The 20,978-nt window shown below is 39.0% G+C and overlaps 1 protein-coding gene across 4 annotated transcripts in view; it reads right to left on the bottom strand.

Annotated features, from left to right (window-relative positions):
• Window positions 1–2,362: 2,362 nt before the first annotated feature.
• The window catches only part of SLC35D2 (solute carrier family 35 member D2), a 55,864-nt gene continuing 37,248 nt past the window's right edge, over window positions 2,363–20,978 (bottom strand). For 3 of the 4 annotated variants that reach the window (XM_039245658.1, XM_039245659.1, XM_039245660.1), the window contains 4 exons: window positions 18,022–18,089; window positions 5,878–5,956; window positions 4,303–4,385; window positions 2,363–3,449 (listed from right to left, as the gene is read on the bottom strand). In XM_039245658.1, the coding sequence (XP_039101589.1) occupies window positions 3,347–3,449; window positions 4,303–4,385; window positions 5,878–5,956; window positions 18,022–18,089 (333 nt within the window). In that variant the 3' untranslated portion in view covers window positions 2,363–3,346. Of the gene's footprint in view, window positions 3,450–4,302; window positions 4,386–5,877; window positions 5,957–15,899; window positions 17,915–18,021; window positions 18,090–20,978 lie in introns of those variants that run through there. The other variant, XM_039245661.1, reaches the window with a different exon arrangement.

Genomic DNA, 20,978 nt, shown 5'->3' with positions numbered 1-20,978 from the left:
TTAAAGATATTACATTTATTTTCTTTGTCCTCCCAAAAGAGTGGGTTTTACAACTTCTTTAGCATGAAAAAAAAAGAAATCTGGAGATCTTGGGCATTAGGCTACATTTCCCCTTTGGCCTCCCCTTTCGCACCACCTCTCTGCACCCTGCTTCCTCAACTAATCTTACTTCCAAAGCCAGACTGAGCTCCCACCAACCCCACACCTCGGGGGTCTGGGTCTTTAAAGGTACTATGAAAATTGCAAATTTCAACCCAGCTACAAGAGCTGCTGAGCTGCTCTTAGGGTGCCCTCTGCTGGTCATGCCTGGAAGCAGGGGAAGAGGTGTCCATAGGAAGGTAAAAAGAAAGGGCCGTGTAAGAAAAGGCCAAGAAAAGTATTCAGGGTGATTGCAGAAGAAAAGAAAATTAAATAAGAACCCCTACGAGGCATCCCAGCTATGAAAACAAAGGACTAACCATAATAAGAGTAGAAAAACACAAAATCATCTTCCTTTAAGAATGAAAATCAGAAAAATTTTGGGAAGAAAGCAAAAACTTGTTACTCTTGGTTTTGTCACTGAAAACATGAGTTGATGTTTGCATTTTTCAAATCTTAGCATATTTGGCCTCTGGGTTTCAGAAATGATGTTCACTATGCAAGGGAGGGTTGTTACAATAGCCTGGGAGCCCCAAGGTCAGGCTCTGGGAGCCTTTTAAAAGGAAAAGGAAAATAATAAAGGACTCTTAACAACTCAACAACAACAAAGCAACCTAACTCAAAAATGGGCAAAGGATTTAAGTAGATTTTTTTTTTTAGACAGAGAGTGTGCCAGTGGGAGAGAGAATCCCAAGCAGGCTCCATGCTCAGCATACAGCCCAATGCAGGGCTCCATCCCACAACCCTGGGATCATGACCTGAGCCAAAATCAAGAGTTGGACACTCAACCAACTCAGCCACCAGGCGCCTCAAACAGACATTTCTCCAACGATATACAAATGGCCAACAAGCACATTAAGAAAATGTTCAAGACCACTAAAAATTAGACAAACACAAATCAAAACTCTAATGAAATAACCACCTTACTCCCAACAGAATGGCTAGAAATAAATAAATAAATGAATAAATAATGACAAGTGTTAGACAAGACATGGAGAAACTGGAACTTTTGTGCGAATATAAAATGTTGCCACAGCTGTAGGCAATAGTAAGGATGCCAAAATCATGGGGTTTGGGAGAGCTCCAGGTTGGTGAACACATCGATATGTGGGAGGGTGGTGCACCCAGAGAAGGCAGGGACGCTCCAAGCCCCTTCCCACACACTTTTTCCTATGTACTCTTCTTTCTGGCTGTTCCACGGCTGTATCCTTTAAACCTGTAATAGAGAGTAAGCCACTTCCTCTGAGTTCTGTGAGTCACTCTAGAAAACTATTGAACCCAAGGGAAGGGGTATGAAAACTCCTGATTCGTGGCCAGTTGGTCAGAAGCACAAGTAACAACCTGGGACTTGAGATCAGCATCTGAAGTGGGGGCAGCCTTGCAGGACTGAGCCCTTAACTTGTGGGGTCTGCACTAGCTCCAGGAAATTAATGCCAGAATTGAATTGTAGGACACCTAGTTGGCATCCAGAGAATAGGAGAATTCCTTAATATGAGGTAAATGCCCCACACATTTGATGTCAGAAGTATTCTGTGTACAGAGGAAATAAATTTTAATATCCAAAATAATTGACACCAGGGTCTCAAAGATACATCCGTACTCCCACGTTCACAGCAGAATTATTCATAAATAGCCAAATGTCCATTGATAGACCAATGGATAAAGCAAAATGTGGTATGCCCAACCATATGATAGAATATCATTCAGCCTTAGAAAGGAATTCTAACATATGCTACAATGTGGATGAACCTTGGGGACATTAGCGACAAGCTAGGCACAAAAAGACAAGTACTGTGCAATTTCACTGATATATTTAGAGTAGTCATATTCATAAAGACAGAAAGAATGGTGGTTGCCAGGGGCTATAGGGACTTACTGTTTCATGGGTACAGAGGTTCAGTTTTGCAAGACAAAAATGTTCTAGAGATTGGTTGCACAACATGATAAATAAACGTAACACTACTGAACTATACAGTTAGAAATGGTTAAGATGGTAAATGTTATGTTCTGTGTGTTTTACAACTAAAACTAAATTAAAAATTTTTTTTAATGTTTATTCATTTTTGAGGGAGGGGGGGAGAGAGAGAGAGAGAGAGAGAGAAGGAGGAGGAGCAGAAAGGGAGACATAGAATCTGAAGCAGGCTCCAAGCTCTGAGCTATTAGCACAGAGCCCAACGCAGGGCTTGCCAGGAACTGTGAGATCATGACCTGGGCTGAAGTCGGATGTTTAACCGACTGAGCCACCCAGGTGCCCCATCCCAGCTCATTTTTTGATGGAAATAAAAATAATAACGCCCAACCATTCAGGGCTCCTTCCCAAACCCCTCCCCAACCCCCGGCGGGAGGTTAGACAAGCCTATGAAGAAATGTACCTTTGGTTAAAGTCTAAGTGATCTGAGTGTCAAAGCCCCCTGAACAAACTTAGGGAGATGGGAGAGAAATAGGAGTTACCTAAATGTTAACAGGACACATGGAGGTTTTTTTCCTAGTGAGTTATTTTATAAGTTTTTTCCAGAGGGAGCCTTAAAAGGAAGATCACCCTTGAGGCAGAGGGAATAACTCTGTCTTTCTGCCTATCTACAATAATATCACAGTATGAGGCATGCATATAAATTATTTTTTATTTTACTCTGATGATTGGGAAAAGATACTAACATATAAAATCAAACCGAAGCTAACAAATAACTTGCAGTTAACTGGCTAACCTTATTAAAATAAAGACAAATCCGCTTAAACTGAAAAAAAAATGCTCTCACTGGTACTTTGCTTTGGCTGGGACCTTTGAAATTAAATTAAGGCCAAGGTGCTGAAGATAATAATCACTTTCACACCATCGACCTTTCCCTCTCTTAGTACACATGGTACTGGCAAACAGCAGCACAGATATTTGGATGGGTGACCAACCAGTCAGTGCTCTGCCTATGCAAGACCTTTGGAAGCAATCCCTTCAACCAACGGTGTACTCTGAAAAGATTCACTTTCAGATGGGAAGGCTCTGCCCAAATATATTTCTCAGGACTGATGAGGGCTCACCGTGCAGCAGCACGTGAGGTAGATTCTCTCCGCATTTTGCAGATGTTTCTGTGGTGCTTTAACCAGGGGGGTGAGTGTTGTCCACGACCAGAACACCAGGCTCCACCTTCCTACATGTGGGAATGCCACTCCATGTTCCCAGGCTGCGCGCCAGGCTGCAAGTCTGCCCCAGATCCTAACTCTTCAAATCCAGGGGGATGCTTTCTTCGTCCACAGGTTGTTTAGGGTTTAACTGGCTGCTCAGAGTTAAAAAGGAGTATCTCAAGCCCCCTGCCATGCTGAGAGGAGAAAAAAAAAAGTGAGAATAAATACATCTCATAGGTGGACCACCAGCAGTTCCTGATATCTTTATCAATACAGCCAGCTCAATTTGAAGGGAATTTTTCTCCTCAAATTTGTGGATGACTTGATGAGAATCACTCCTCTAATTTAGAAATCTTTTGGGGAAAGAAAAAGAGTAGATCAAATCTAGTACAAAACTTTGGAGAGAAAACAAAAACTGGTTTATTGTTGAATCAATTGTACTATTGTCCTAAAACAGGGCCCCATGTCTGGGATCCCAAAATGCTTTCAAAAGTATCTCAGCCACTCCTCCCAATATCCTTAGAGTTTGGTGTTCTGACAGAGCAGGACATCAGTGAGGCCCACTTCACAAGAGGAAGACACATAACTTAGGAGACTTTTTTGTGAGAAAGACACATGAATTAAATTTAGATCTCAGCCCCTTGAATTTTCATTACACACATCCCCATGATCCATGTGAAGGAGCATGTCATAAAAACAGATGAACTGAGTGATTTAAGTAAAATTATCTTAGAAACTAAAATGTCAAAACATCTTGCATTCTTTCACTTATAAACCAGACCTTTTAAAATTCATATTTTACTAAAATTAGTTCATTTAGGGGTGCCTGGGTGGCTCAGTCAGTTAAGTGTCCGACCTCAGCTCGGGTCATGATCTCGTGGTTCGTGGGTTCGAGCCTCACGTTGGGCTCTGTGCTGACAGCTCAGAGCCTGGAGCCTACTTCGAATTCTGTGACTCCCTCTCTCTCTGTCCCTCCCCAAGTACTCTCTCTCTTAAAAATAAACATTTAAAAAAAATTAAATGAGTTCATTTAGAAATCCCACTTACCAAATATTTAACCCTATGAAGTTTAACACAGAGAAAATGTAGTCTCCACCAACAAACATCCCAATGTAGGCAATGGATACATTCTGCAGAAAGAGAGAAAGGATTAGTCATTTTATTTTTGTTTTATTAAAGTTTATTTATTTATTTATTTATTTTGAGAGAGAGAGAAAATGTGAGCCAGGGAGGGGGCAGAGAGAGAGAGGGAGGGAGAGAATCCCAAGCAGGCTCCATGCTGTCAGCACAGGGCCCAACTCAGGGCTCAACCTCCCAAACCACACAATTGTGACCTGGGCCAAAAATCAAGAGCTGGACACTTAACTGACCGAGCCATCCAGGCACCCCAGATCAATCATTTCAAAAATGAAGAATTTAGGGCGGAAATACAAGTATATGGTAAAATGTGAAACTAAATATTATAGTTACTTTGCCCAGAGACTTATATGTACATAGCAGGTGTTCACAGAGCATTGAATTAATGAGTAAAAAATCATTAACATATGGCTTTATAAAGAAGTAAGGTAGGGGCACCTGGCTGGCTCAGTCGGTTAAGTGTCCGACTTCAGCTCAGGTCATGATCTCACGGTTCATGGGTTCGAGCCCCGCGTCAGGCTCTGTGCTGACAGCCAGCTCAGAGCCTGGAGCCTGTTTCAAATTCTGGATCCCCCTCTCTCTCTGACCCTCCCCTGCTCACATGGTCTCTCTGTCTCTCTGTCTCTCTCTCAAAAATAAATAGAACATTAAAAAAAGAAGAAGTAAGGTGAATTATGGCATGATATTTACAGAACACTGCATCATTTATGCCCGTTGCGTTTAACACACAAGAAAAAAAGATATGTAAGAGTTGAGTTATAATCAGCTTTCCAGATCCCATCTCTTTACCATTATTGGGTAGTGAATTTTAATCATCCTGACCCTAAGCTCAGACAGATCAGATATCAAGCAAATTCTAAGCAGCACCCTGCCCAGTATATTCTAGGAGGGTCTGGGCAGCCAGCAGTCAACTGTTAAAGCAGGCAGTATTTCTCACCCACTCTATTCACATGAACAGAGAAACAAAGGAACTGTATGAGAGAACGCAGAACACCCCACCCTCCTTTTCAGTCCTGTGTATATTCAAATGTACACACACAAAACACACCTACACGCAATCCATGAGTTTAGAACCTTATAAGTGAGTTTATACTTAGATTGAAAACAGTTCTTCATGAGGCTTCCCTTTTTTAGCCAGCAGGTTCTCCCAGAAAACCAAACCATACTAACAAGGTACCAAAGGAGGTATCTTGGTGAGCACAGAAATTTGGAATTTTTTTCAGCTTTTCTTCATTTTCCCAGATCATCCCCTCCCACCACCCCTAATTTTAAAGTCATAATTTGTCTCTTCTTTTTAAATCAACAAGCCCTCCCTGTTTTATTGATTAGGGGATGAGAAGACCTAAGAACAGATCACCCGGTGCAGCTGAAAATGTCAGAAGCCTCCATGCTCACTATCCCACGCGTAATAACAATAAAATCAAACTTGGCTTCTATCATGAAGACTGGATTCATGGCTGATTTCCCAAGGCGTCACCCCCTTACCTTGATGGCTCCAACCACTGCCGTCGTGAGGGCCGAATTGTAATAGCTGCACAAAACTGTGGAGTACATCAAGAGAAACCTGGGGCAAGGAAGCAAAGGCTTGGTTGTGTGCCTTACTGTGCTGCATGTAATAACACATTAAGAAGAGTCCCCACATGACCTACCCACAAGTGCTTTAAACAAATAAGCAAGAAAAACGTATGATAAAGATTTTATAACCTACATCTTAAAACACCCCTTTTATAACTCCAACTTGTTACAAGAAAATGGTCCAGTGGTGAACTGGCCAAACTTTCTTCCTTGGGAGTGCTTTTCATTCTGTCTATGCATTTCCCATTCTATTTCCATGCAAAGGGGGTAAGGATGGGGAAAGTTTCTGTAATGGTCTGAAACCTTTTGTTTAACAGCTATGTCACACAGTGCTCTCAAATCTTCTGTGCATCAGAATCACCTGGCACACTTTTAACACACAATGATGCCTGACAGAAGTTTGCTTCCTGCTGATTTGAGGTGGGGCCTTGGCTGTATGCAGTATCAAAGCTCCACAGATAATTCTCATGTGCAGCAGCTGAGAACCACTGGTGTTAGAAGCGAAAATCAATGAAGGGTCACTGGCTTCGGATGAAAGAGACTGAAATTAATGGATTCCACAGCAATGAGACAACAAAAAGAAACAAAAGATATCCAAATTGGTAAGGAAGAAATAAAGTTTTCACTATTTGCAGATAATGTGATAATATATAAAGAAAACTCAAAAGACTCCACCAAAAAACTGCCAGAATTGATAAACAAATTTAGTAAAGTCACAGGATACAAAATCAATGCATAGAAATCTGTTGCTTTTCTATACACTAATAATGAAGCAGTAGAAAGAGAAATTATGACAACAATCCCATTTACAATTGCACCAAAAATAATAAGACACCTAGGAATAAACTTAACTGAAGAGGTGAAAGACCTGTCCTCTGAAAACTATAAAACACTGATGAAAGAAATTGAAGATGACACAAAGAAATGGAAAGATCTTCCATGATCATGGATTGGAAGAACAAATATTGTTAAAATGTCTATACTACCTAAAGCAAGCTACAGATTTAATGTAATTCCTATAAAAACACCAACAGGATCTTTCACAAAACTAGAACAAACAATTCTAAAATTTGTATGGAACCATAAAAGACACCAACTAATCAAAGTAATCCTAAAAAGAAAACCCAAAACTGGAGGTATCATAATTCCAGATTCCAAGTTATATTACAAAGCTGTAGTCATCAAAACAGTATAGTACTGGCACAAAAATAGACAGATCAAAGAACAGAAAACCCAGAAATAAACCCACAATTAAATGGTCAATTAATCTTCCACAAAGGAGGCAAGAACATACAATGTGAAAGCAATCTCTTCAACAAATGGTGTTGATAAAACTGGACAGCAATGTGCAAAGCAATGAAACTGGATCACTTTCTTTCACTGTACACAAAAATAAACTCAAGATAGATTAAGAACTTAAATATGAGTCCTAAAACCATAAAAATCCTAGAAGAGAGCACAGGCAGTAATTTCTTTGACATTGGTCATAGCAACATTGAAACAGGTCTCTCGAGACATAGGAAATAAAAGCAAAAGTAAACTATTGGGACTACATCAAAATAAAAAGCTGCATGGCAAAAGATACAATCAATAAAACTAAAAGGCAACCTACTAAATGGAAGAAGATATTTGAAAATGATAATCTGATAAAGGGTTAGTATCCAAAACCTATAAAGAACTTATTAAACTCAATGTCCCCAAAATAAATAATCCAGTAAAAAAAATGGGCAGAACACATCAACAGACATTCCTACAAAGAAGACATCCAGATGGGCAACAGACACATGAAAAGATGCTCAACATCACTGATCATCAGGGAAATGCAAATCAAAAGTACAATGTGATATCATCTCACACCTGCCAGAGTGTTTAAAATCCAAAACACAGGAAAGAAGTGTTGGTAAGGATGTGGAGAAAAAGAAATACCTGTGTGCTTCTGGTGGGAATGTAAACTGGTGCAGCCACTGTGGAAAACAGTATGGAGGTTCTTCATAGAGTAAAAATAGAACCACTCTATGATCTAGTAATCACACTACTATGTATTTACCCCCAAAATACAAAAACACTAATTCAAAATACAAAATCACCCCTATGTTTAGTGCAGCATTATTTACAATAGCTAAATGATAGAAGTAGCCCAAGTGTCCATCAAGAGATGATGGATAATGGCACTTGTAGAACGGAAGGGATATCTAGCATACCCAGTATGACTGATGAATGGAAAATAGCCTTGATTCTGATCACTCTTGGTCAGCTTCTCTCTTTTCATTCTCTGTTTCTTTTTCTTTCCTTCCTTCCTTTCCTCCCTCCCTCCTTTCTTCCTTTCCTTTCCTCCCTCTATCCTTCCTTCCTCCATACTTCCTCCCTCCCTCTCTCTCTCTCTCTCTCTCTCTCTCTCTCTTTCTTTCTTTCTTTCTATAAAACTTATGGGCACCTAGGTGGCTCAATCAGTTATGCTTCTGACTCTTGATCTCAGTGTTGCAAATTCAAACCCTGCACTGGGATCCACACTGGGTGTGAAGCCTAGTTTAAAAAATTAAATTTAGGGGCACCTGGGTAGCTCAGTCAGTTAAGTGTCCGACTTTGGCTCAGGTCATGAGCTCACAGTTCATGGCTTTGAGCCCATGTTGGGCTCTGTGCTGCCAGCTCAGAGCCTGGAGCCTGCTTCAGATTGTCTCCCTCTCTCTCTGCCCCTCCTCTGTTCACTCTCTGTGTATCTCTATCTCTCTCTCAAAAATAAACATAAAAAAAATTTTTAATTAAAAATTTAAAAATTAAGAGTTTTGTGTTATAGGCTTACGAGTCATGTTTACTCTAAAGTGGAGGTTAAGGTTGTTTAAGAACTTCAAGCTCAGTAATTGTGAACACTGAGACATTCATCTGGGATGTAATAGCAACATTTAGTATTGACCATCACTGTTAAAACAATTTTTTGTTTTCCTCAAGTTAGTTCTGTTGTACGAGAGTGCCTCGGCAGCAAGCGTGTGTAGATTAAAACAGTTACAATTATGTTAAATGCTGCTCTTTTTTTTTTTTAAGATCTGGGACAGTTTTGAAATGTAATACCAATACTTTAGGAGTTTAGTGATATTGTTTGTATGAGATTCTGAGGCTTTGATTTAAATCTTTCCTTGTACTGTGATTTCCATTAGATGTATTGTACTAAGTGAAATTTATTAAATAAATCTTTTATTTTTTTAACGCTTTTTTATTTATTTCTGAGAGAGAGAGAGAGCGAGAGAGAGAGCATGAGCAAGGGAGGGTGAGAGAGAGAGGGAGATAACAGAATCTGAAGTAGCCTCCAGGCTGTGAAGCTAGCTGTCAGCACAGAGCCCGATGCGGGGCTCAAACCCACAGTGAGATCATGACCTGAGCCAAAGTCAGATGCTTAACTGACTGAGCCACCCAGGCGCCCCAATAAACCTTTCTTTTAAAAACTGGGAAAAAAGAGATGAACGGATAAAGAAGATGTGCTACACACACACACAAATGGAATATTACTCAGCCATAAAAAAGAATGACATCTTGCTATTTGCAATGACCTAGATGGAGCTAGAAAATATTATGCTAAGAGAAATAAGCCAATCAGAGAAAGACAAACACCTTGTGATTTCATTCATATGTGGAATTTAAAGAACAAGTGAGCACAGGAAAAAGAGAGAGAGGGAGAGACCAAGAAACAGACGGTTACCACTGGGGAGGTGGGTATGGGGATGGGTGAAATAGGTAGGTGATAGGGACTAAAGAGTGTGAGTGTGAGAGAGAGACAGAGAGAGAAATTAGTGGATTCCACATGTCAGTGATAATCCTGTACCCTATGACCAAAGTGAATTCACCAGACATTCAACATTGAGCACTATATTGACAAGAAAATGACTACAAATTATGACCAAGCACCAGACAAAAAGTATATATGTATAGGAAAGAATCCAATCAGAAGAAATACATTCATTTCAATCAAGAAGTGAGACAATTAGCTGCAGCCTAAGTGGGGTGTAAATTCCATCCAAGAGAAATAATAAGATGTGTTTGATTTTAAAGCTAAATCCCAGTTAGGAGGCATAAACCTGGACACTCCCCCCCTGCCCCCAGTGACAGAGTGGAGGGAATCAGACTCTTCAGAAAGGGCTCAGCTCGAGCCCCTGTGTTTTAGGTAGTCTCTTCCTGCCGTAATTTAGTGCCCAGCCCAGGTGAGAATCTCTGACTGCTAGTAATAGACTCCAGATCACAAATCTTCAACACAGTAACTGCTTTTGGCCTCAGTATGTTTCTTAACAGGGATAGTAAAGAAAAAATATTAGATAAAGTACACCAAGCTTTCATGTTAAGGACTAAACTCAATTACAACCTTAAATTCTATAATCTTCACAATACCATGTCTCTGTTATTAAGGTAATTCCCACAATTTGACAAGTTAGAAGACCTATCAGCTTGGCCTCTGTGATTTGAAACTGAAATCTGCAATTGGGATTAGACTTGCAATTTTCATTTGAAAGAAGTAAGAAAATATGAGTCCATATGAACCTAAGTATCTGATGTTTAAGAGAGGCTGATTTACCACATTTCTAAGTTTGGTTTATTAGGTTTCAAAGGGTTGCTTAGGTGTGTTAAGCAACCTGGCTGTTAAGTTTTGCTAGGGCCTCATTAGGACTTAGAATAGCTGGTGAAAAATCAGATGAACTCTATTTACAAATGCAGTTTAAAAAGCTTAATTTTTTTCTAAATCACTGAGTAGTAAACGAGACTAACTTACAGCAAATTGTTTAGGTTTTAATCAGCTAAACTTGAGTTAATAAACCATTAATCAAATAATGAAAGTAAATATTATGTTAATACAAAAATTAGTAACTTTATTGGGGCGCCTGGGTGGCTTAGTCGGTTGAGCGTCCGACTTTCGCTTGGGTCATGATTTCGCGGTTCATGGGTTTGAGCCCCGCGTTGGGCTCTGTGCTGACTGTCAGCTCAGAGCCTGGAGCCTATTTCGGAGTCTGTGTCTCCCTCTCTCTCTGACCCTCCCCTGCTCACGCTGTCTCTCTCTCCTAGAAATAAATAAAAATATTTAAAAAAATTAGTAACTTTATAAATACAGCAACAGTGTGTATAAATTGAATTTAAAGGCTTAAAAAAACCTAAGTTTTTAAATGTTTATAAATTTAATAAATTCAACATTAATCCAGAGCCCCGAGAACTATAAAAAATCCTATTCATGCATAAAATAAAAAGATTAAAAAACTCAATGTGATGTTACTGAGTGCCTTACTCTGCTAGGTCCAGATAACCCACAGCATCCGCCCTGGAGGAGGTGAGTCTAATAAAATACCAGAGATTATAGCACAGAGAAGGGGTCTAACCCAACTTAGGGGACACAGAAAAGTTTCCTGCAGGCTTCCTAAATTAGTACAGACTTAAACCCAAGGCAATCATGGTTTCTACTTTTATTTTTATTTTAAAATGCATACCCCAGGGTTCCAATCATGCAATGTTTTCTCCATCCCACATTTTAGTGAAACCAGCTCCACCTACATTCAGAATTGGAGAATACCTTGGATATAAGATCCCAGTATCCATCTACCATGAATGTGGGTAACTAGGACACAAACTCATCAGCTGGGCTGAGCACAGGAAGAGCAACACCCCCCCCCTCCCCCCAAGGCCTGGGGAGTCTGAATTAGCCACGGTCTTAAATAAAAGATGGCCTCTAGATGAAAAGGCTGCATTTCTTAGTGTCACCACTAGGTGTCCCCAGAGAGGAGAGATAGATAGATAGATAGATAGATAGATAGATAGATAGATAGATAGATATACATATATACACAGATATAGATATATATCCACAAGGATCAAAGTAGTGTATTACAGTTTTCTTTATAAGAAACAATCTATTGTGCTCGCTTCGGCAGCACATATACTATAAGAAACAATCTATTTCTATATTCAAATATGCACCTATATAATCCTTTAGCTAAGAAGACCAAGGTTCTAGACTAAAAGAACCTCTGTTAACTCAGTACAAAGGAAACCATATCACTTTTAACACTAAAAATGTCAACCTCCACGTGACAGTACTTTTGCTTTTAGCATCCGTGGATTAATAAAATACAAAGATATTTAAAAGCACAGCTGAATTATCAGCAGCTTCTTGACATTCTGTATTTTTTAGATCAGATACCTATGTAAATTTGAAAAATAATAGTACATATATGTGATACACGTTCAGACAACAGATGCCAGCAGTGTGTTTCAGCTTATAGGTCCCAAGACATGGAGGTTCTCACATGGAAACCCCTGGAGTAGAACTCCTGCTCTGAGGTTCTTACTGTTTCTGAAAATGACACCAAAAAAATAAATGATTTCCCAATGTTGTATGGCACACTGGTGCAAGTCACAAACAGAACTCAAACGACCTCGTTTACAACATGTGCTGGTTATCATTCTGTTAATGAGCATATATATAAATTCAACACAAATGTTCAAATAATAATGGGCCACTTTTACATTCCTTCCACAAACCACAGTGGTACCCTAGCACATTAGTCTAATTCCAGATTTCAAGGAATTTCAAGTAATCTCATCTCACCCGTCTCTAGTAAGAAGACACTCCTACCCAAGCCCTCAGTGGTGTGCCAGGGATGCCAAAATTGTGGCATAACTGTGGTCCATCCTCCCAAAGCACCAATTTTACACTAAGATTTGTTGAGAATGTGGGAATAACTGCACTCTTTAAAGGGCCTTTGCTCCTGTGTCCCTGCTATCCGCAGGGTCCTGTTTTCTCTTGTCTGCTACATCTTGGCTGGAATAGTGAAGGTTCAATGAACAGAACATTTTTTTATCCTGTGATTAGAAAATATATGATACTTCTATGTTTTTATTAAGGAATATATTACTCCTTCAGTTGGACCAAAAGGTCTGCTACTGGGGCAGAAAGAGACTAGAATAATCACCTCCAAGGCCCAAGGGCTGGTGCCAGCCACTGGTATGAACAAACTGAAGCCTGGAATTTTTCGGCAAGATTAAAAAGACCTGCAGAGCGACCTTTTGAAAATCTAGTTTGTCCACTTAAATTTCAGCCTATGTTTTACTTTTGCCTGCATTAAATGATCTAAGCTCCTACAATCCAGTTTACCTTCCTGACATAATTAAACTCAATCATATGTTTTATTTACAAACTCCTGATTACAGACAGCATTTCTGAGAGCTGAATCTTTCTACCATAATTCAACAGAAAATTAAAAGTCTGCCCTTTTCACCATTCCATTCACTTAACATACATTTTTTAACTGTTAAAATTCTGTAATAATATTTTCAACATAGGACAAAGGTTTGGTGGTTAGAAAAAGCAAGTTTGAAATGCAAACTTGAAAGAGTGAAAATAAGTAAGAAGCTGAGCATCACAGTCCTCTGGAATAAGGGTTGGGATGCATATGTATGAGCCCTAAGTCGTTCCTTGAGCAGGGGCTAAAGAAAAGGGACAGATGAGCCCGTACCAGTTGTTCTGAAGACCAAGAATGTGCTCAGAAGCTTACAATGGCTTCTCTTACTATGAAAAAATAAATAATCCAATGCTTTGAGTGAGAAACTTCAAGAAAGGTTTCTGAAAAATCCACTATGCCAAAATTGGAGTTTCCTTCAAGAGCAGTTTCAGAATTAAAATTTAACCACTGAAGGTAAAGTACAGCTGATCCTTGAACAACATAGGAGCTAGGGGTGCCAACCCCACCAACTCTCCAGTCAAAAATTTAGGTATAACTTTTGACTTCCCAAAACCTTAACTGCTAATAGCCTACTGTAGAGCAGCAGCCTAACTGATAACATAGTCAATTAACACATACTTTGTGTTTTATATGCATTACATACTGTATTCTTACAATAAAGCAAGTTAGAGAAAAGGAAATGTTATTAAGAAAATTCATAAGGAAATGAATTATTGGGACCTCATCAAGATAAAAAGCTTCTGCAAAGCAAAGGAAACCATCAACAAAGCTAAAAGGCAACTGATGAAATGGGAGAAGATATATGCAAATAACATTATCAAATAAAGGATTAGTATCCAAAATCTATAAAGAACTTATCAAACTCAACACCCAAAAACCAAATAATCCAGTAAAGAAATGGGCAGAAGATATGAATAGACACTTCTCCAAAGAAAATATCCAGATGGCTAACAGACACATGAAAAGATGCTCAACATTACTCATCATCAGGGAAATACAACTCAAAACCAAAATGAGATACCACCTCACACCTGTCAGATGGCTAAAATTAACAACTCAGGAAACAACACATGCTGGTGAGGATGTAGAGAAAGGGGAACCCTCTTGCACTATTGGAGGGAATGCAAACAGGTGTAGCCACTCTGGAAATTGTATGGAGGGGCCTCAAAAAATTAAAAATAGAACTACCCTATAACCTAGGAATTGCACTACTAGGTATTTATCCAAAGGATACAGAAATGCTGATTTGAAGGGGCACATGCACCCCAATGTTTATAGCAGCATTATCAACAATAGCTAAATATAGAAAGAGCCAAATGGCCATCAACTGATGACTACATAAAGAAGATGTTGTATGTATATATACAATGGAATATTACTCGGTGGTCAAAAACAATGAAATCTTGCCATTTGCAACAACATGGATGGAGCTAGAATGTATTATGCTAAGCGAAATAAGTCAGTCAGAGAGAGACAAACATCATATGATTTCACTCATATGTGGAATTTAATTAACAAAATAGATGAACACAGGGGAAGGGAAGGAAAAATAAGAAAAAACAGAAAGGGAAGCAAAGCATAAGAGACTCTTAAACACAGTGAAAAAGTTGAGGCTTGCTAGAGAGGAGGTTGGTGTCAGGACAGGCTAGATGGGTGATGGGCATTAAGGAGAGCATTTGTTTGATAAACACTGGGTGTTATATGGAAGTGATGAACTGCTGGTTTCTACTCCTGAAACTAATACTACATTGTATGTTAACTAACTTGAATTTAAATAAATTATGTACTCTTAAAAAAAAGAAAGAAAAGAAAAATCCTAAGGAAAGTAACAAAAACGAGTCCCATGCTGTAATAAGATACTTAAGTATATAAAGCTAATAAAGAATTAGTATCTATAATAAAAAATCATAAGGAAGAGAAAATGCACTTACAGTACTATATGTATTTATCAAAAAAAAAAAAAAAATCACACATAAATGGACCGACATGGTTCAAACGTGTTGTTCAAGGGTCAACTGTATATGTAACAGAAGAAAAACTGTTTAAGACCATGCACTATAGGTAGAACCAGTTCTGTCTGGGGTGAAAAGAGGTCAGCTTAAAAACAGGCTGACCTCAAGAAATAGAAATATTATCAATAACAACAACACTAAACATTACTGAGCATTTTCCGTGTGTCCAGCACTGTTCTAAGTGCTCGTCTCTATTATCTCATTCAACCCACATAACCCCATCCTATGAATCTGATACTTTATTTCATTGTCGCCATTTTAAAGATAAGGAAATTGAGGCTCAGACTTGTTAAATAACTTGTCCAAGGATCCAGAGCTAATAAGTGGCAAGGCCATGATTCAAACCCAGGCCATCTGATTCCAGAGTTCAGACATTTAGCTGTTGGAAGAGTGCCATGATTTTAGTGTCCTCAAAAGACCTGCTTAAAAAACAGACCTACCTAGTTTTCATCCTTAAAGTTGGGAGAAACCTGAAATCTTGATGATTTCATCATTTACTGATTTATTTATAATTAATATGCCTGTAGGGCATTTTCATTTGTAAAGTGACTACTAATGATAAAAACTTTTATCAAGAGCATTTGTTTTCTAAGAAACACATTATTAAATGGGAAAAAAATGCATGGAGTTATACACAGAGAGGACCAAGCCTATGACAGACAAGCCCAGAGAGTGGCAGATCACATCCAGGCCCCACCTACCACGTCATTCACTGAGGACAGGTGACACTGGAGGTTCTACTTCTTGAATTCCTTCTAGGAATGATTAAGTGGTATAATGCAAGTAATAAAAAGAGAGAGAAAAATTAAAAAAACAAAATAGAAACAGAATGTCATCAAGTTTATAGTGAAATGAGAAAAAACTTTGAAATTTGGCTTTGTTGTTCATATGTGAATCTAGGATTAGCCAGGGAAAGGTACTAATCTGAGTTTGTATGTTATGGATTGAATTTTTTTTAATCAGAGAGAAAAGAAAAGATAGTTTGACAAAGGATGACTCACAGCATGGCTTAGATTCTGTTTTCAAAGTTTAATGTGAGACAACAACTGGTAAAACTATAAGTATTTCACTTAACTTATGCTTCTGACAATGGCTGCCTAAGTGCCCGAAGGGACCCTCCCATTGCAGAGCAACCTATGCCTGTAAAGGACACACTACTTGAGAGATATTGGTCTTGAAAGAGGCACAAGAGGTCACTCAAACCCTCCTCTTTTAAAAAAGGAGGAACTGGACACAGACTGGTAAGGTATTAGGGCCAGGCAGGAGTCAGAGCAGAACACAGCTGAAACAGAATAGGGGAGCAGAGACCTTGGCAGAACAGCACTGTCCGGAAACTGAGCTTTGAGCCAGACTCCAATTTGGGAGGGACACTTTAGCTCACTGAGCCTAGACCTTCAGAAATGCATATGGCGGTCCAGGTCAGGGGCAATACTTGGCTGACAGCAGGAACAGAAACAATCTGTCCCCACAGGAAGGTTTCTCAAATTTGCCTTTTGTTATGGGCAATCAGCCCATAACACTGATTAAGCAGTGTGCTCATAACCACAGGTCACCAACTACACACAGTTTGACAGTCACAAACTACATACACATTTATAGTCTCAAAAACTGCAGATACTGGGATCATTAGATGCAGAATACAGAACAGCTATGTGTATAACATTTGAAGAAATGAAAGTTACGACAGTCACAAAGATCACCAAGGAGAGAATGTTAGGAATGAATAATAAGTTTGGGGGGGGGGGGAACCTGTGAAACTTTCACAAATAAAAAATTGTTAAAATCAAAAAGTCCATCAACAGGCTCAACATTAAATCAGAGACAGCTAAAAAGAGAATTAGTGAAATGGAGGCTATACATAAATGTTTTCATCGTGTGTGACTATATCACTGCAATTAAAATCAAGTTTGATCAGAGACTGTGAGCTGTTCTTAGCTAATTTAAACATAATGAAAACTGTGCTATTGGTGGTAAAAAAAAAAAAAATAAGGGGGAAATTCACAGGAAAAGTCTTTTGATAAGTAATTCCCTGACACAGTCATTCAAAGCACCTTTCAGGATAGGCTAAAAGACAGGTGTTCGTATATGGAGGGAGCCCCACCCAGGAAGAATACTCCAAAGACTTCAAACAGCAGTCACCTCTGCAGAGGAAAACTGCAGGGATGGAGGGCAGGGGAAAAGGGATGGTAGCTTTTGTTCCCTGTGAATGCTGTTGTAGCTCTTGGATTATTTACTAGTTGCATGTGTTACCCCATTCATGAAAGAGAATTTTCAAGTGTCTGGAAGATAAAAGACACAGGCTGCATGGCTTCTCAACAGGACAACAGACGTGAAGAAAATTTTAAGAACAAAAGCCTAAAATTGTTGGACAAGACAATGGCCTGGACATTGCTCCTCAGAAATTTCCCTGAATATGGCAGGTACAGCACTAGAGCAAGTGGTGGTCATTTCCACATATTTATGTGAGGTGGAAGCTCTTGAAAAACTGGGGACAATGTAGCAAAGACAACAAACAGCACTGAATGTGATACACTAGCTGACCTCATGCAGACTAACTTTCAGAAATCAATAAGCAACACCATATTTTGGAGACAGTGACATCGTTAGCACGACTTTAAAAAAAACAGCAGTGTTTCATGCTTGCTCCTCGTCGTTCCAGCTGTGTTCCCAGGGATCCTGGCTCTCACTCCACTCCTCTGCTGCATGGGTGCTTTCCAGAGAAAGCTGGAGAAGCACAAAGGGATTTTGACAGAGCAGACAGAATGTATATTTTGATTTGACTTGTCAAGAGATATCATAGACCAAATTTCTACTTATATATGGTTTCTTACCCCAAAAAACAGGAAAGAAGAAACTGTACAATAAATAGAACATTCTTCCATTCACTGAATTCAGTAGCCTATTGTGAAAAAGAAAGAAAACTAATGGTTAGACTCATAATTCAGTTTAAATCTATGGGTTTATCAAATTGTTTGTTTTAGTGCAGAAACCACTTTCCCAAACAGAAAATACAACTTAAAAAATCCTAGTCAATACCAGTTGTGGGATGTTGGGCATATCACTTTAACTCCCTAAATCTCAGATTCCTTTTACAAAACAGGGATTTAAAAAAAAAAAAAAAAAAAAAAAAAAGAACTTCCTCAAAAAGTCCACATGAGGATTTAATGAAACTATTTAGAACCTGGCAGGAGGCAAGCATACAATACAGCTGTTGTTGCTGTGACTATCACTGACTCATTATTAATCTGTAGTCACAAAATCAGGGTTGGGTTTACTTTTAATAAATAATCTTAGAAGAGGAGTGCCCAGGGGGCTCAGTCGGTTGAGTGTCCAATTTCAGCTCAGGTCACGATCTCACCAGTTTGTGAGTTTGAGCCCCACATCAGGCTAACACAGTTAGCCAGAGCACGCTTTGGATCCTCTGTTCCCCTCTCTCTGTCCCTCCCTCACTCATGCTCTCTCTCTCTCTCAAAAATAAACATTAAAAGGGGCGCCTGGGTGGCTTAGTCGGTTAAGCGTCCGACTTTCGCTTAGGTCATGATCTCGCGGTTCGTGGGTTCGAGCCCCGCGTCGGGCTCTGTGCTGACTGCCAGCTCAGAGCCTGGAGCCTATTTCAGTCTGTGACTCCCTCTCTCTCTGACCCTCCCCTGCTCACGCTGTCTCTCTCTCTCTCTCTCCTAGAAATAAATAAAACATTAAAAAAAAAAAATTTAAAAAATAAATAAATAAATAAATAAACATTAAAAAAATTAATAAATAAATAATCTTAGAAGAAAGTTTATTAGAAAATTAGTAATACTGCCAAGTTAAGAAAACTTTAAGTCCATGAAATATTTTCAAGAATTTACAAATGCTTAGTATTATGAACAAATAAACTAAATTGTTTGCTATTTACAAAGCAAGGAAGTAATCAGAGTGGTGGAGTTAAGACAGAAATTCGTGGAGGAGTTTCAACTCTCCAAGAACTTAGTTGAGAAAATGAAACTAACCCTCTTGAAATGGCAGGTAACAATAAAAAGGAGCGTTTTATGAATGACTTGTCCTTTGCCTACATCCAAAAATGATTTTAAGGTGACTCAAGATAATACATAAGCATGTGCTGAATAACATGGTTAAATATAAGCTCTATTCACTTTCTACTAGGCAAAACTTGATTAATCAAGTTTTAGTAACTTTATAGATTTAACTACTTAAATTCTTGTTGACTTTATAATTCAAAAAGTGTAAGCCAATTAGAATGGAATTCTCCCCCAATTAACGCAACCTTGCCACACTTGTTATTGTTTCATTAGTAAGACTTTGCCCACGCCTCTTATCAAAAAGATACATATTAAATGTTAATAATTGCTGAACCTGGTTGGTGGGTACATGGGGTCTGTTATACTATTTGTTCTCCTTCTGAATAGGTTTGAAAGTTTCCAGCATAAAATTATTCTTTTACTGCTCACTTGTGAAAGGAATATATGTAATAAATATAAAACTGTCTTACTGTCAGAGGGGCAGAAAACATTCAAGGCAGTCAAAGATCAAAATCAAACAACTATAGAAAACACTCTATATCGGGGCGCCTGGGTGGCTCAGTCAGTTAGGCATCCAACTTCGGCTCAGGTCATGAACTCACGGTTAGTGGGTTCGAGCCCCGCATTGGGCCCTGTGCTGACAGCTAGCTCGGAGCCTGGAGGCTGTTTCGGATTCTGTGTCTCCCTCTCTCTCTGACCGTCTCCTGTTCATGCTGTCTCTCTCTCTCTCTCTCAGAAATAATTTTTTAAATTCAAAAAAAAAAAAAAAGAAAACATTCTATATCTAAAGTTAAAATGAAACTGGGAATAAGAGAAAACCATATGCTCCAAGCTCCAAACCACAGGTAGAAAAACATTTATTTACTCAACAAGCTGGAAGTATTTCTGCAAACAGTAAATAAAAACTGTTCTGATACCATCTAAGCCACTGAGGGCTACACAGTCATCTTCATAAAAATATCTGGGGGCACCTGGGTGGCTCAGTCGGTTAAGCCTCCGTCTTTGGCTCAGGTCGTGATCTCACAGATCGTGGGTTCAAGCCCCGCGTCGGGCTCTCTGCTGGCAGCTAGCTCAGAGCCTGGAACCTATTTCAGATACTGTGTCTCCCTCTCTCTCTGACCCTCCCCTGTTCACGCTGTCTCTCTCTCTCTCAGAAATAATTAAAAATATTTTTTAAAAAAATATCTGGATCCTTTGCCAACCTATATTTTAATAGATTTAAGTTTTATTTTGTTCCTTTAATAATGATGAGGCTATGCTGGTGGCATTTTTAAAAATAATGTAAAAAATGATGTAGCATGACCTTCATTTTAAAACAGAAAATAATTAAAGGTGAAGAATGATAAAATGCTGCTTCCTTTACACTTGCTATTGCTCTAACAGTATGGTGAAGCATGAATCTTTTTTATTTTGCATTATGTGTTTTTTATCAGAAAAATAAATCCTATTATTTATCCCTATTCATCTACTGCTATATACCACATGTACTTTGAACCTCTTGCAGCAATTCAAATGACTAAAAAAAGGGCACCCAATCAGTATTGTCCAGGAGCTCAAATTGTTTACAAGAGGAGCTGGCATTGCTAACTTTGCCAATCAGAGATGGAGTCAAGGTGGTGTTACCAGGTTTATTGACTGTGTAAGTCCAAGGTCCCAGAGTGAGTGAACCCCCAGGCAGTGAGTCATACACATGAGTCTTAACCACAACCTCTGATCCTCTCTAGTCAACCAGGAAAAATGCTTCATCTAAGTACTTTTTCTATTAACAA

This window comes from Hyaena hyaena, unplaced genomic scaffold, assembly GCF_003009895.1.
Source record: "Hyaena hyaena isolate Hyena2069 unplaced genomic scaffold, ASM300989v1 scaffold_269, whole genome shotgun sequence".
Lineage (NCBI taxonomy): Eukaryota > Metazoa > Chordata > Mammalia > Carnivora > Hyaenidae > Hyaena > Hyaena hyaena.
This window is presented reverse-complemented; position numbering and strand designations above follow the sequence as displayed.